Source organism: Ips typographus, linkage group LG4 (genome assembly GCF_016097725.1).
Source record: "Ips typographus isolate SLU linkage group LG4, UJ_Ityp_2.0, whole genome shotgun sequence".
In the NCBI taxonomy this organism is placed as follows: Eukaryota; Metazoa; Arthropoda; class Insecta; order Coleoptera; family Curculionidae; genus Ips; species Ips typographus.
Genome location: NC_138425.1, coordinates 11,038,731 through 11,055,069, shown reverse-complemented (window position 1 = coordinate 11,055,069; position 16,339 = coordinate 11,038,731). Strand labels below are relative to the sequence as shown.

General features: G+C 33.4%; 1 protein-coding gene and 1 long non-coding RNA gene across 8 annotated transcripts; one reads left to right on the top strand and one right to left on the bottom strand.

Annotated features, from left to right (window-relative positions):
- Positions 1–22: 22 nt before the first annotated feature.
- Positions 23–917, top strand: LOC145728811 (uncharacterized). Its single transcript, XR_014178170.1, has 2 exons — positions 23–221; positions 272–917. It is a non-coding gene; the product is annotated as an uncharacterized LOC145728811 (long non-coding RNA).
- Mmp1 (Matrix metalloproteinase 1) lies at positions 497–15,423 on the bottom strand. 7 transcript variants are annotated; one of them, XM_081979336.1, is made up of 12 exons: positions 15,120–15,423; positions 5,624–5,747; positions 4,540–4,644; positions 4,155–4,396; positions 3,847–4,047; positions 3,501–3,679; positions 3,302–3,435; positions 3,007–3,244; positions 2,662–2,946; positions 2,499–2,608; positions 1,652–1,767; positions 992–1,154 (listed from the first exon to the last, which is right to left on the bottom strand). In XM_081979336.1, the coding sequence occupies exons 1-11, from the start codon at positions 15,189–15,191 to the stop codon at positions 1,688–1,690; spliced, it is 1,770 nt and encodes a 589-aa protein (XP_081835462.1). In that variant the 5' UTR covers positions 15,192–15,423; the 3' UTR covers positions 992–1,154; positions 1,652–1,687. The 7 variants fall into 7 exon arrangements, with proteins under 7 accessions (XP_081835460.1, XP_081835458.1, XP_081835463.1 ...); XM_081979333.1 differs by having other exon boundaries at positions 2,418–2,608; positions 15,120–15,422; XM_081979335.1 differs by having other exon boundaries at positions 1,652–1,719; positions 2,418–2,608; positions 15,120–15,422.
- Between the last annotated feature and the right edge of the window lie 916 nt (positions 15,424–16,339).

The window sequence follows — 16,339 nt, the reverse complement described above, 5'->3', positions numbered from 1 at the left end:
CTCTTCTTCAGTTGCTTGAAGAACACTCCACTGACAGCTAGAAAATTGAATTGCAGTTTGACGTTTCTTGGCAGTTTTTTGGTTTTCTGGCAAATTGATTGAAACCAACTTGAACTAACTGATGCTTGTATGTTGTCTAGTAAATCAAAGCTTTTAGACTTTTTACACCTTTTTTAGTAAACTTTATAACAAAATTCTAATCGTCTCTTTCCACCTTTGAGGTACGTTATTGGGTAACTAAGGTCCTTTTGGTAATTTTTTTAAATTTTAGCTCTTGAGGATGGGTGTTTATACACCTGAAACATGTAGAGCGTACCCTCTTTAATTGGAGGCTTAATAAAGTTTATTGTGGAGAACTCACTCAGTGGTTCCTCACCTTCCTTTATATGAAAATTCCAAAGTTAGGTTAAGTCTGAAAGACAGATAAACCAACTTTAAGGCTACAAGCAAAAGGTACAGAAAATATTTGAACTTGTTCAAAATAAACTCCATCAAATCTATATTATAAAATTAATTTATTGAAGACTTCTGTACAAAATAATCTAAAGCTTACAATACTGAGTACCTAGATTTATTCACGTATTATTTAAAACATACTTTTTCTTCAAAAGAACTAAAACTAACAGATTTTTGGTTTCAATTTTCCTTATTTCGGAGTTTTAACTTAGCAAACAAAAAAAGATAATAATAAATAACGTTTTTCCAAATGCAACTTAGTGTTAATGCTAAATACGACTTCGTAGCGAACCAAAGCTTAAAAACCTTACAAATATTCACTGGTCAATGTATAAATTGTCCAACTAAAAATAAAATGCTTCAATCGGTATTCCTGATATTCCTATTGTAATGTAACGTCAAATCTACTATATCACATTCACAGCAGAACGTAAAACCAACCAGTGAGATCTCGATACGATGGGCTTTAAAAAACTACTAGCAGCAATTGCCTAGAAAATAGTCTTTCAGTCAAAGTAGGTAATTTTCGTTTATAAAACGAAATTAACAAGTGCATCTAGCAATTGCTGTTGCTAGAAGCGCTATTACTAGGGCCAGCACCGATGGCGTTCTTACACTAACTGCACCATTGTCACTATCGCTGTGTTGATGGTTAGGCTCCAACGATGGATCGTTTGAGGAATCGTCTTGGTGCACACCTAAATTTATAGATAAATGTTAGAAAACATTTAATTTTTTTTGTTTGGAAAATGATCTTATTTAAAATTGTAAGTAGGTTTATTTAGTAAGAGATAATTTTGTGATCATGTCCTTATTCATGGATTATGGTAGTAAACCGGAGAAAAAAATGAACTAACATTATGATATTTTGATTTGCAAAAAGTAATAAGCAGAAAAAAACTTATATCGAAAAAGCTAGAAAAGTAAAGTTAAGTAGAATTATAAAATTAATGCAAATACCTATATTACAGTGAGGTGCAAAATGATTTATTAATTTTTGATAATCTAGCAAAACTTTTTAAATTATGGATGGCCACCACAAAGGTAACAGCCGCTTTATAAACCAACTTTCCAGTTAACATCATTGTGGCGCTCACTGTATAGATTCGACAAAAGACTTAATGCCAAATCAGGAAACTTATAAAACTAAAAGTTATAAGTGTATGATAATGATAAATGAAAAGACGGCACATACGTAAATATAAATGGTTCCAAGGACGGCACAACACTTTCACTGCCTGCTGGGAGCCTTCCGGTAGTTCTCTGGAATGTAGCCACGTCGGTTAAACATTGACCGAAGGATACGCTTAACTGGCGAAAACAAACCTTTAAAGCCTCGCTAACCCCTAAGCTGCTTTCATTTTTTTTTTGCAACGTTGATGCTTTTAGATTCATAATATTTGACACAGTAACCAAAGCAGCACCAACATTGTATAGTTAACATATATTGCTCAGCTTCACTAATAAAGAGATTTCAACGCATAGTTGTGTTTTTGACATTAGCATTGAATTCTCTTGTAAGCTGACACTCATTTTAAAAGATTAATTTCTTCTGTCCAGAGAATAGGCTCGCAAAACTGAACAAACAAAGCCACAGGCGTGCTAGCAGGCACAAATTATCTAAAAAACTATACACATAGCCGTGCAACCATTCATTTCAGCCGCTTCTATTTGACACATAAATGGAACACAATGAGGTGATGTTAGTAACACTGGTGTTAGTGCAGAATACAACTAATAAGGCAACTTAAATTGATATAGTGGTATTTTTAAATCTAATAGTGATGTTATGTAAAAGCTCTAAAGTGGACCCCAACCTTTTTAAAAAGCGCTATAAATGGTAGTAGTCGTACATACTTGATGAAGAGGGCGGATAAGTTTGTCAGTAAATCGTTCAATTGAATTTTGTTAAAAGCCACGTTATATTAATAGGTTTTATTATTAATTGGTCACCATCCTACCTGCATCCATATCAAATCCATTCTGATCCTGCACGGGCACATTACCGCCCTCTTCATCTTGTAACCATCCTCGAGACTCACTAGTTCCAATTGTGCCAGCTGGAGCATCCTGACATCCAAACCACCAGTACGCTGTTGATCTCGGGAAGGCTGGATTAGTTTGATCGACCGCAAAAGCTCTGTCATTAAACCTACAAAAAGCAATAACTTAAACCCTGCAATTTTCCTAACTGCAAAAACATACCTATAGTAAGCACCATCTTTATAAAAGTACGTATACCCATTAGTCCATTGGAAAGCTGCATCCAAATTGTCTGGAACCCCTTCCCAATTTGAAATTGGTTTCGGGTATGTACTTTTAACGGGAGGCCTTTGCGATGGGTCAAACCTCCAGAACTTACTACCCTTGTAAAAGTAAATCTTTCCATTGCCACTCCATACCATGGCAGTGTCAATGTCGTTAGGAATACCAGTAAAACCGTCAGATATTTCTTTAGGATAATCTCCATCCATTTTTCGTCCCTTATATCTATATGAACCATAGCCCAGTTAGAACCAGTAACTTCAACTGACAGGTAACTCAACTAACCTCCAATACTTAGATCCTTTAAAGAAGTAACTTTTGCCATTCTTGTAAGTGAAGGCAGCATCGATGTTTCCTGTCAATCCTGGCCATCCATCGGAAATGAGTTTTGGATAACCCGGAGCTATACTCTCTTCAGTCAGTCTCCAGTATTTGTCTCCTTTGAAAATATAAGTGAAACCTTCAGCCGAGCTGAATATGGTGTCGAATTTTGGATCTTGGCACAGTGATTGATCAGCGCTTCCTTTAATACGATTCAATCAATCAATTTTTTATTTGAAAGTCAAGAAGAGTTACGTACCTGATCCTGGGGATGGTACTTTATCAGGAACATCTTGACTCGAGTCCACACCAGCATCATCTTCAGTGGCAGTTTTCTTCGTCGTTTTCTTACCATAAAGTGCTTGAATTCCGTCAACATCATCCTGATCTAGACTGTTTGAGAATTTGTTTCATTAGTTTTTTGCTTTGGAGGGGTTAAGTCTAGTGATATTACGTACTTGAAAGTGGGATCATATCCTCTGTAAAAAGGAGCCATTAAAGCGGATCGAACATCAGAGTGACTAAGCCCCAAAGAATGGCCAAATTCGTGAGCAGCCACTTGGAATAAGTTGGTTCCTCTATAACTGTTGACCGACCAAGCTTCTGTTGCGTCAAAATGAGCATCGCCTCCAAACACCTAAGTATTATGGTCGTTATTTTAAAATCTAACGGTTATATGAGTTTAGTGCAGTTAACACTGTAACTGTATAAAATTTCATGTCGATGTATGGGTAGGTAATTTAATTAGGTAAATGAGTTCCTTACAAATTGCCATTTGAACCTAAACCAAAAGCGTACACTTACTTTGCCAGGGTGTTGCGGATAAAATGTGGGTGTAAATGATGGTGTTTGCCAAGGCCCAAACGAATACCATGGATTGAATTGACGATTCACCCCAAAGACACCAACACCAAAATAGTTTTCCTTCTGCCTGAACCTTTTTTGTGAACGATGAATGTAGTTTTGAAATGGTGAGGCTGTTAAGTATTGGTGCTGTTCCATTGGCTAAAGTGTTTCCGGTGTATGGTATTGTTATTAACAAATGTGTAAACATCAAGCGTGCACATAGATAAAGCACCATCACCAATGATGACGTTAATGATTGTACTTACCGGGAAATACGCATGAGCCAGGGTACCACCAGGCCCATCGAATGGATCACCATCGCCATGTTCACCAGTTTCAAACCTAATTTCGATGTGAACTTGTCCTGTTTTAGGAGTAAAGGTCAAGTCAGTATAGTCTGACCACACGTTGAAAGCACGTTGAACTTCGACGTCCACGTCTTTGTGTTTGAGTTTTGGAGGATATTTTGAAATCTTATAGCTGAGGTTCTTCACCTTCCACCTGCTGCCTGTTAAAAAGCAGTACATCAAATCTACATCTGGCTGTATAACACAGTCCGGTCACGTTTCTGAGACCCAATTTTGTTATTTATGTTTTGAAGAACGAAGAGGGCACTGCACCATATTAGTCATACGACCAAGAATTACTCACCTTGTAAGGCGTATCTTTTAGCCCTGTTTTCTGCATTTCCCACTTTATCTTTCACCCCGCACCTTGGCAATGACATTGTCTCTAAAGTCTTATCATCAATATCCCCTGGAGACAAACAAAAAAAACATGTTAACTGTTATTTTACTAACTATTTGACGAGTGGGTACCACTAATAATGACAGTAATATAACATTGCGTACTGGGTCAGATAACGATAGGTTGCAATGGGTGAAGGTTGCCTTACCAGCATCAATTACATATTGCGACAGTTATTAGTCAAAATATGCATATATGTTTTCTGTGATGCTGGTAAAAAATTTGAATATCCGTTTTATTTAACAACTAGTTATATGGCAATTTAAATGATTAGCTAAATTAAAGTAAGTTAACTGAAATTTGATTTTTTTTTAATTTGTTTAACATCCGGTGTCCAATTTGCAGGTGCATGTACCGGATTTTATCGAAACAATATTCTCCTTTGCGATATCAATTTTTAATTATAAGTATACTCATGAACACAATGAACAAAGAACAATGGATAGGTCATATTGATATGCTCGAGAGTTACCACATAAAATTATATTTGAGACCAAAAGCTATAAAAATAAAGTAAGACTAGTTATTTGAATAAAATGTCTATAATATTAAAATAATTTTACATGGTTGCATAACGCGAGAACAATATTAATTTAAGGTTAATACAACACCTGGTATATGTGCTGTATTAAAGGAATTCTAATTGAAATCCTAATGTAAATGAGTTATTATTATTCATTTTTTGGTTCTTACTTTGGTGCAAAAACATTTATAAATGATAGTAGCTTGTTATTGAATAATACGCAAAATATGTTAATTTTTGCGGCGGCTGTTCACATAAAATTTTCCAAAGGTTTTTTCAGCTCGATTCTATTATATGAAAACTAGTTCACCTACTCATCGACTGTTGACCTTAAATTATGATTCGAACACAATTTTTAAGTGAAATTTTTAAACTACTGTAAACCAATTCAACTGTAGGTAGTGTTTGCAAAAAACCGACATCAATGTGTAATGATAACCCTTGTTGGGTCGTTTTTAATCTTACCTGTCACATCTAATCCGGCAAAACTTTGAAAATCTTCCACTGCCTTCCTAAAACTACTTTCGTCCATAAGTTGACTAGAATTTGGTTTGATTGGTCCCAAATAACCATATTGAGATAGATACAACTGCAAAAGGAAACAACAAAGGTAAATCTACGCATTTTACAGATATGTTAAAAATAAAGCAAATATTTAACGGCGTAACAGAAATCCCGTAAACACTATCGCTGATAAGTGTGTCTTATCATTAACAATGTCGTAACCACCCCGTGTATAATACAAATAAGCTTCAAAATTGTGGTTTTGTCCTGCTGTTTGCTGTGTTTACTCATACAGCTAATAGCGTTCTTATTAACTATTAACCCTGAAAATATTTGACATGATAACCTAGTTGTATTCTTATACGATGTTTGGGTATAAATTGACTAAATTAAACGTTTTACTTGATTTAACAATATTGATATTTGACAATTAAATTACTATTTCAGCCATAAAATTTGTGTTTATATAAGTGGTAATACCTACAAATCTTAAATAACATAATTCTTACAATCTTCAACAATGCTTTAGTTCTAAGTGTTTCCTCCTATAAAACCGGTTCCGTATAAAAAAAGCAAAACTACCAAAAATTGGTGTCGGGCTTAATTGAAAGAAATGCATGCCATTTTGCGGTTTGTCACCAAAAAAACTGCATTTATGGTTTGAAATTGTAATTTTCTGCTCAAATATCCGTGATAAAATGCTCAAAATATCCTAGACAAATTGCTGTTGCTTAAGTCCACTTTTTTCAAGTGTACCCATAAGGCGTGATAAAATTATTGCTATCAAAGTGACATATTTTAGTGTTTTTGTTTGCATAACCAGACCCAATTAAGCGCCTTTAGTATACTTACCTAAATATTTACATTGCTTTATAGTACTATTACACTAAGCATTACCAACTAAAAAAAGCACGGTTCGTAAACAATTTTACTAGATTAATTTAGATTAACTGAAACATCTGATTTATTTAATAGTAGAATTCCGAAACGTTACGGTTTGCATAACTCAATGATTACAAAATTCACATTTGGGTAATTAAAAAAAAAACACAAGTGATTGGCTGATTTTTGATTTATTATTATTTTACAGACACCGACGTAAAATAGATTAAGTTTACTGGCAAATTGGTTGTATTTCTGCGGTTTGATTTGTCAATAGATCGTGAAAAATACTTGGTTGTGGTAAACCCCAATGGGACAAAAAATAGGTGTAGATATTAAAAGTGCGGTATGGAGATTTTTGTTACAAATGTTTGATAACACTGTTTTAGAAGCAAATGTCCAGTTTATTGCCTATTTTGTAAATCAAATAAAACTTGGGAATGCAATAGTTATTCTTTTCATGTCTGACTAATGTATTTGTGTGATTACTTGCACTTTGTCAACAATTCATATGTTTGATATAAATGATTTATCTGATGATGATTCGATTTAAAATGGGAAAATATCAAGTTGCGATTTAGATTATTAAAAACTATTTAAACAATGATAAAATTTGTATTGGCCTTTTATTTGTGACTAACACATATTAAAATTCTCAAAAGTACTTCTTAAAATTGTAAATAGAAGGAAAAAATGATATTTTTAGGTTTCTTGGTTATAGTGACTTTTTCTGCCTAGAATTATTGTATTGGAGACATTTTTGCAACAACTTCCGTATAAAAGCAATCAATTCCATTAGAAACTTAAAGGCAATAATAAAAATAATAATATAGTAACATTGACCTTGCTGCCCACGGTTGATGATGTACGATTGTACCAGTCGCTACAAGTACCATCGCTGTAGACATTACTTTATATTCTAAATGTGTCGTTGCATAATTTAGCATACAAGCGTTCTTCCTTCTGGTTTCTGTATATTGTTCAATTATTAACTCACTATCAGGCGTTACTATCAGGTATTTAGTTGTGACAATAAAAGTGCATGAGTCATTATGATTGTATTTTAAAAAACCAATGGGAACATAACCGACAAGAGGTCGCTCCTTTCTCCACAAAGATTATGGTGATTCAGTGATCAATGAATGAACTTGATAAATACGCGTAAAAGTACGCCTACTTAAGTTTTCCCTTATTGGTAACGTATTTCTCCGAATAAATGAGTAACCACGTCAAGTACACCTGTTTGACTCAGGTTCGCGTTCATAATGAGTGGTTTTTCGACTGGCGGCGAATGTTCATTTTGCGAAACGATGTCAAGCAGATGCCAACAAATTTTAGAATTCAAGATGATTCACAAAATTAACATTACTACTTATTCACCGGAAGCAAGCATTATATACCCTTCGATAATCACAATGGTACACATAAAACAATTATCGATGGTTTGCTTATTTTAGAATTGGTTCCATGTTATCTTCCACCAGTTACCTCATACCTCATATACTAATTACCTGCTCCCATTTATTTTGTATGTACACCCAGCGAGTGAGAGTGTTATCTTATGGATTTGTATGTACAAGGTTAAGTGCAATTTTGTAAATTAACATTGGACCTACCGTTCCTACGAGTTCACCGTAATCATCGTCGTATGGATCAAAAGACTAGACGAAAACAAACAAAAATGTTATTCCAACACAAACAAGGTTAACACAACGATCATTTGCAATGATTACACTAAAATGGGTGAAATTGGTGGATGTCTTACGAAAATGTGTGCAAAAAAAAACTTTCACCTAAAACATACCGATCCTAGGTCACTATCGAAAACATCCACGTAGTCCGCTAAAGACTGCATAGAAAAAATTGCATTAGATTACGTATTGATGATTGGAAATCGTGTATGTGGGCATGTATTTCCGAAAACTATAAGTCACTACCTTTGAGCAAGTAATTCTGCTTGATCATCAGTGCAATAATTGATTGAGGGAATTCCCTCAGTTTATGTCATAGGAAACAATATGATGGTGCTCTAGATTTGTTGATTTGGTATATCCATGGGTTTTTTTAATTGCCATTAATTTAAAAGGAACCAAGGTGAATGAGTAATTTAAAAAATTGAATTTACGCTAAATTACATATCTGTACATACAACTTTTTCACTGGAATTAATATTATCATAATTTGTTCTTATTTTAAAGCAACACTCTGGTTGGCAAAGAACTCTCTACATTTAGAACATACTTTACATCTTTCGGTGCCTAAATCTATGTAAGAATCTTCTTGAAAATGCTCATAGTAATGTTCAATGTCGTGTGTGTAGAAGTCGTTAATAGCTTTCGTGAAAGAAATGAATTACACTATAAGCTTAACGTTAATCATGTTTACTGAAAGAAGTTAAGTAGGAAAGTCATTAAACTTATTGTTCAAATCAAATATATTAAACAGTCAATCAAAAGTTACTAAGCCTGAAACATAAACTGAATGTTTATGAATATCTAGATAGTATTAAAAATTGTATTAAAAGATTAGATTGTGAGTACAAAACTAGAAAAAATCATTATTATTTACATTCCACAATTCTACAACAAAGTCATAAAATGCTTCAAGTTATTGCTATCTCTATTTTATATTTGCGCTTTTAAAAAATAGTTTATTGTCTTTTGTATTATCATTAATTAACCAAACATTGGAAATCTGACAAATATTTGATCAACATAATTAGTCATCGTGTGAAAGTTTCGATATATTCATTTCTGAAACACATTTTTGTCTACATTTTTTTTTATTTCCAGTATCAATGAGCAGTAGTTATGTGTTTCAGGCAAAAATTCATCATGAGTAACGAACATTGAATTGAATGTTTTAATTAACTAGCGTAAACCATAACGACAATGATCACCAAGTTGTTTTGATGACGCGTTAAAAACGAAATTTAAATTCCACAACCGAAATCACATAACGCGTAACCAGCGGCTCTTCCTCTGTTCATTTGGTACATCAAGGTGATCGTATTCAATCCGTTTCCGGGTACTCTAGTGCGGTACCAACACAGTACTTATGACCGAACCTTGATGATTTATTTACTGGTTATTTATTACCGACATGCAATGCCGTTATCCAAATTAGACAGATGCCCCTGTGTTAATATCACCAGCAGACAGAAAAATTCGAAGGTTTTTTTCATAGAATCACAGACCATCTGGAGTACATTAACGTCATGCAACGACAATTAAAAGATGAAAGACTTCATTAAAGCGCATAAACGTAATTATCTAATTAATCTCAATTGATGTGATGCACTTCATAAACTTAAAATGACATTAATTCCTAAGATGAATCAGTACAAAGGAAACCAAATGTTATAATGTTTTTTTGCTTTGTCTCAATGACAACATTTTAGTAAAAATGTATGCACATATCATTGTTACAGGATTACAACTCTAAAATCGTCCAAGTAAATCGACTCTTACTATCGAATATCAATTGTATGTAAACCACAATGAGTAATTCAATGGATGCAATATTCTATGCACATTTATTCCTAGTAACAGCAACAAATCCACAGAAAAAAAGAAATTTTGACTTCCAAAAATTAAATTTTACCAGACGAAGCTTAATCACGCTACAATAATTCAACAAAACTTTCGTGTGACAAATTGCGGTTAGTGGTACCGCAGTACCCGTGCGTGGTAAAAGAATTCCCGGAAATAAAATTACATATTATGACACTAAATAATGTAGTGTGACCTAGCTCACTGTATTGTAGGTTTTAATTAGTTTTCCACAAGTGTGATATTAGTTAAGTAGTCTTTTTGGTGTTGAATCAAATGACTCAACAGATTCATTGCCATCTGCCTGCATAGTGCATACTATTATGAATCACTCTATCTGTTTTGAAGAATACCTACGTTATTCCATTTCTTATGTGCCTAGTTTTTTAATTTTTGCTGAAGTTGAGGTGAATGGTGCTCGAGCACAGTGTTGCAAAAGGGAACACCAAAAGCTCCAGAACTTGTTCTCCTCGACAAAAAGAACAAGGAAGAAGTCAGGACGAAATTTGGTTGTGGAACTGTTTGAATATGCAGAGATATGGAATCTACTTTAATCTAACTATAATAAATATTTCGACTGATAAATAACTATTATTACTTATACAGTTAATTGCTTATAGTGACTCATAGCTAATGCAGTTAACAGCAAAGTAATGTGACACATTCAAGAAAGTTAACACTATCTTTGTTTATTTAAATAGTAATAAGGTTATTGAGAAATAAGTCACTCGACAAATTCATATTTGTTTGAAATGTATAAACACACATGCTGAGAAATTATTGATCCATACTTTTAACATTAAAACATCGTCCACAAACGCTTTTCCTCGATCGATTATTCACTTTAACCTAGATTACCTAAAGTTCAAGAACGTAACCATGGATAATTTGGACTATTTAACTGGGGAATCGGTGAATAGAAAGAAAATGCAAGTTGTTATCATTACTTTCAATAAAGCAGTTATTGATTATACAATTTATGACTTACTTATTTTGCGAAGGTTTTAGTAAATTGTTTGCTGCTAAATGTATTTTACTTTTATCTAATTGTCTGTTATGAATATCAAAATAAACTGCCAAGGCAAAGGTCAAAGATGCGATTTGCGTGTCACCAGAACTAAGTCATGAATAGTGTAATTTAAACGGAAACTAAGGTGATTAACTTAATCTAGAAGAAAATCTAAAATAACCTTTAAAGTGTTGTTTTGTACCTGAACTGTTTTTATCGCTTTGCGTCAAGACAAATAAAGTATCATTATTTTGTTTGGTAGTTTAGAGGATAGTTGGAAGTGTATTCAGTTTAGTTAGTTTTGAAAAAAATGTGGCTTTCATAACTCCTTTTTTGTCCTATCGGCCCTATCCAAATATTAGAGTTTTGCTAAACTTAAAACTAAAACAAGTTTTAAGTAATACAATATTTTAAGATTTTCACTTAAGTCATCCTTTACGCTCTAGTTCTTGACGTTAAAGCCTTGAGCCTGAGAAATTGTATCTGCAAATATATAAAAGTGCAAAAAATCGTACCTAATTAAAGCCATTAATTACGTTGGCATGACTAAAGAGCAACAATCGAAATGAAATATACAGAGTGTCTCAACATTTACGCAAAAAATATAATATTAGTAAGTTGTAAATAGCGAATCTGGTATACACTGGACCTCACCTTTTTTAGAATTTCTCGACATTTTGATAAAACCACGTAATAACAACAAAAGCTTAAAATTACATTTAAAAGAGCTGTTGCAATAGAGATTTATATAACAATTAGATAAAAGCTATAATTAATTTATTGTAAGATTTTTTTTCAGAAATTTCACAATTTATGTTTTCATTCATATCTCTTGGAAGACAATCAATCTACATTTCATTGCATTTTTCTCATGGACAATTAAAACGTTGCATGACCATTTAACAGTTCAGCAGAAAAGAAGGAAAACAAGCCGCTTAATTGCCTATAGCACGCTTTATGAACATAAATTATCATTGAAGAAGCGACACTTAATGATTTAATTCCTTGTATAAAAATCGAATTGTGCATTCTTGATGGTCACCAAGGCCGGGTCCAATGGACAAAGGAACTCATTCTGCGAATATTAATGCGAATTGAAATTATATGTTCTGTCAACGACACCACAGCCGCCAAAGTACCGTAAGGACGAGAAAATTTTACAACATAAATTTATCCAGGAACATGACAAACATCAGCGAGTGGGTTAACGAAAACACAGTTACAGAAAAGTATAAATCTTAAGTGATGTGTAATTGTTGTATTTAAATTACATAAATTAAAGCGATCATCGCTGAAAGAAAAAAATTTGAAATTATTGAAATTAAGTAGTAAACAATTGTTATGAAATTAGATTCTTACGCGTCGATGATTTCACGAACCTTGAGGGGATCGTTTGAAAAATATTGCACACGATTTAATGTTACAAACGGAATTGGTCCTGCATTTATTGCTAATTACACTTTGCTTATTGTTTCTTATCGCTAATGGGAAATAAATCATTACAATTCGAGCGGAAAAAAAATTTGCATGTTTATGTTTTTTATTTGGTTGTTCAGTGAGTTGTACAAACATACAAAATTTTCTTATTTTTTTATTTCTTGAAAAAAAAATCAGAAAACAATGGATTTGGCTCCAGCAAAAATCAACTTTTTTTGCAACCTAAACTGAAAAACAATTTGATTGAAAAAGCACCCAAATCGTTGAATTTCAATTCACGTTTAATTTCAAGGACAAACATACAAATTGTAATCAAGTCATGTCTAAACATTTTGATCACGTTTTCCACCCAGTGAGTAAAAAATAATTATTGGAAGCAAATCAAGTGATTTCAGAATTGGTTTTAAACTGTTTAGATGTGAGCATCTTTTCTGAGAATATCAGTATTTTTTACTAATGAATCAGTCTTGAAGAAATGTTGCTTTTCACATATCCTGTTAGGAAATGCAAAAAATGTTGTTTTATTTGCATATCCTATATCATAGTTGAAGTGCAAAAGTACACTCGAAGATATAAAACATTTTGGTTTACTCTTTATATTTATTGGTTAAGTTGTTGCAAATGGGGGTTAAACAAATACACTGTAAGAGATAATGTTATTGATTTTTTCGGAATTTTTGCTGAGTCTCATATGATTGTATTTATGACACAGATGCTCAATGTGCATGTGTAATGATTTATCATTCCAAGTTGTTTTGTTAAGAAACATTAACAAAATATATTCTAGTATGAATAACATAGAATCCGTATTATTTAACTATAGCTTTCAACGTCTAAGTCTTCTTATCACTTGCTGTATATCTGGATTATAGGGACCCACCAAAAATTATCAAAATATGTAGGCTGATGTAAACCGCAAATCTCCTGGTTAAGCAAATTAAGTCATAAATTCCAAAAATTCTTAATTAACTTCCAAGACATTTTTGGATATATCATACAATCTCTTGAACCTTAACCCGTGGATCAACTCTTAGGAAACGTCGACTAAACGATCTTTTAACAGGCTGAATCATCAAATTATCTATCATCTTTGACTGCGCTTTTTATTAAACTTATTTGTGTTTCCTCGTTTAGTACACGACAAAACCAATTGGCGTTCAGAGTCCCTGTACCGAGTAGAAAATTAATTTAATTGATACAAGTACGTATAGCGTGTAATTCACCCATCTATGGTTGGTACTGGTACCTACCCAAACAATGGGTATGGTTTTGAATAGCAGGAATTTTGGTGTAGTCATGCACAGCTTCCACGTAAATACTTCCGAGTAAAAACGTTATGCTGTTGATTTTTTCAATAATTTATGTTTATTTGACCAGTTTGCTATGCTGCAGGCGATGGAACTGTAATTTATGAATCACGATTATGTTTGAATCGTTAAGTATCATCTCGGTAGATTTCAATCGATTCAATTATTATTTAGATAAAAGAAAGATTACCGGTGACTCACAAGCATATTTTATGTTTATTTACTTCCTATAACACTTCAACTGTGGCAAATAGGAAATCTAATTCATTATACTGCTATGTGGTTACGTTGTGGTTTGATCCTACAAGTGCAACCAGCCCTAAACTTAACACGAACCGATCGATAATTACGAATTCTCGTAAATCGGTTAATTAAAAATCGTTTAAATGTTTGACTAATAGTTACGTCACCACAAAAAGAATATTGCATTATTTTTGAATATCTAGGCAACAGAAGCCACTAAGGCGGAAACCACACCGATTTCGTCTATCCGTGATTGTAAAAAACTGTCGCAATCGACCAGTCAGTATTAAAAGCGAGATACACACAAACGTTTAGGTCAAAGGTTTGTTGTATATTAGCTGAAAATTACAGTCAACCTTCGGATTTAATGCTAAATTAGGGGGAAAATTGCTTTCATGTCTACTATGCTGTTCACTCATACAGAATAGTGCAATATTAGTGTAACACATACGTTTTTCAATACCAAATAACAACAATATCTTGTATGAAACTACCCTTAACAAAATAACAACAATATTAGCTTTGTCACACTGTTCCTGTACTTTCCATGTATCAATTTGAATTAAGAGAGTGCAAAATCTAATTAAAAAGTGATGGATTAGCATTTACCACATCAAGTTCGTCTCGTTTCATGCTTCGTTAGCTTAAATGGATCATGATGGTCACACCAAAAATTGCTTACTCTACTACAAAATATAATTAATAACAATTTTGTTGTAAAAAATTTAGAATAACTTTAAAACTCTTTGGATACTTGAGTACTACCAGATCTACTACTTAGTAGCTTTGGAAAAAAAAATTGACAAAGGGTTATATGCATAATAACTCAGTAGCAAACTATTTTGATCAAAACAACAATAGACCGTTAATCACCTTTTCTTAAATTGGATTATACTGAAATATTGGAATTAAAGCTAGTGACAAAAGTATGTAGAGAACATTTTAGATAACGTTTTGCGATAACACGTATATTACGTAAAAGTACAGTTTTTTAGGCAAACTACTTATAAAAGTGTAGAAGTACTTACCATAGGGTTACCACTAACTAAGGCACTAACCCCCATCAACCCCAAAAGCACAAAACCGACCCGTACCGCCATCGTACTCAAACTGACATATGATTATAGACTTATCTTTATCAATTATTTTATCCCGTCGTTATCTTATCATAAACAGGCTGTTGATAACGTTCGTCATCTACCAAAAGATCGCGCCCGACGTTTCGACAGCGGCAGTTTGTTACTTCGGTCGTTCGCAGTACTAACTTAATAGAGAATTACAGGAACGACCACTGATGATGGCGCGGCTGGTTTCGCGACTGAAAGAAAATTATCATCGAAGCTTGTTTATATCGAGCCGATTCCCTGGCCTACCTCAACGAGTTTGCCGCAGGACTCGGTAACGATGAGTAAGCCCGAAGGAGGCTTATTGTCTTCCATTGTTGAGGTTTGATTGCTAGATTTGAAGAAAATGTGGAAATTTTGATTTGTAAAAATTAAAATATGCAGGATGATCTAAAAATTTAATTCCGAAAACAGGCTGTAACTTCCTGCAAAGTGCATGTTAAGAACAAGTATCGTGAGTGCAGTATTTTTCTTCCAATTACAGTTAGGTAATCCTTAGCATAGTTATGGCTTTACTTAAACAATATTTCCAATCTTGATCAAAAGTTATCAACAGTATGAAACAGGGTTTATCCAACAATAATGTCAATTTACTGCTGAATTAAATTCCTCAAAAAAAGCAATACCACAAAGCGCAAAAAAAATAGTTGATTGAATATACAAGGTGTTTCAAATTCACTTAAGGCTGCCTGCAGTGGAACTGTGTAAGGGAATAGAAAAGCAAATTTCTTTCTTCATTTCACTTTGACTTGCATGTTCTACTATAAGTCTGCCTTGTTTAAATCTCCTGTTTCTATCCCTATCAAGTTACGTAGTACCCCTACTGGAGCCTTAATTCTTGAAAGCACAGAGCAGGACTCTCAATAGAATCTGACAGAGGAAGTTTACAATGGAATTTTCTGTCACATTCTGCAGACTTTTCTCTCGATAACACTCTTCTCTCATTTCAAGAATATGCATCCTTAGACCATACAGTTTAGGGATGAAAGGTAATCTCTTCTCTTTCTTTTGCAGGAACTTTGAGTATAGCAACAAGTCTAAGAAATGATGAATGATACATTTTTCCGCACCATTGTCTGGCACAATTCAGTAGAATTGTATGAGGCTCTGATGAGTAATTTGTT

Coding starts and splice junctions, on each gene's coding strand:
- Mmp1 (XM_081979332.1), bottom strand. CDS start 15,191: ATGGCGGTACGGGTCGGTTTTGTGCTTTTGGGGTTGATGGGGGTTAGT. Junction 4,645..5,623: donor TGCCGGATTAGATGTGACAG/GTAAGATTAAAA, acceptor GTTTGTCTCCAG/GGGATATTGATGATAAGACT. Junction 2,947..3,006: donor AAAGGATCTAAGTATTGGAG/GTTAGTTGAGTT, acceptor TGGTTCATATAG/ATATAAGGGACGAAAAATGG.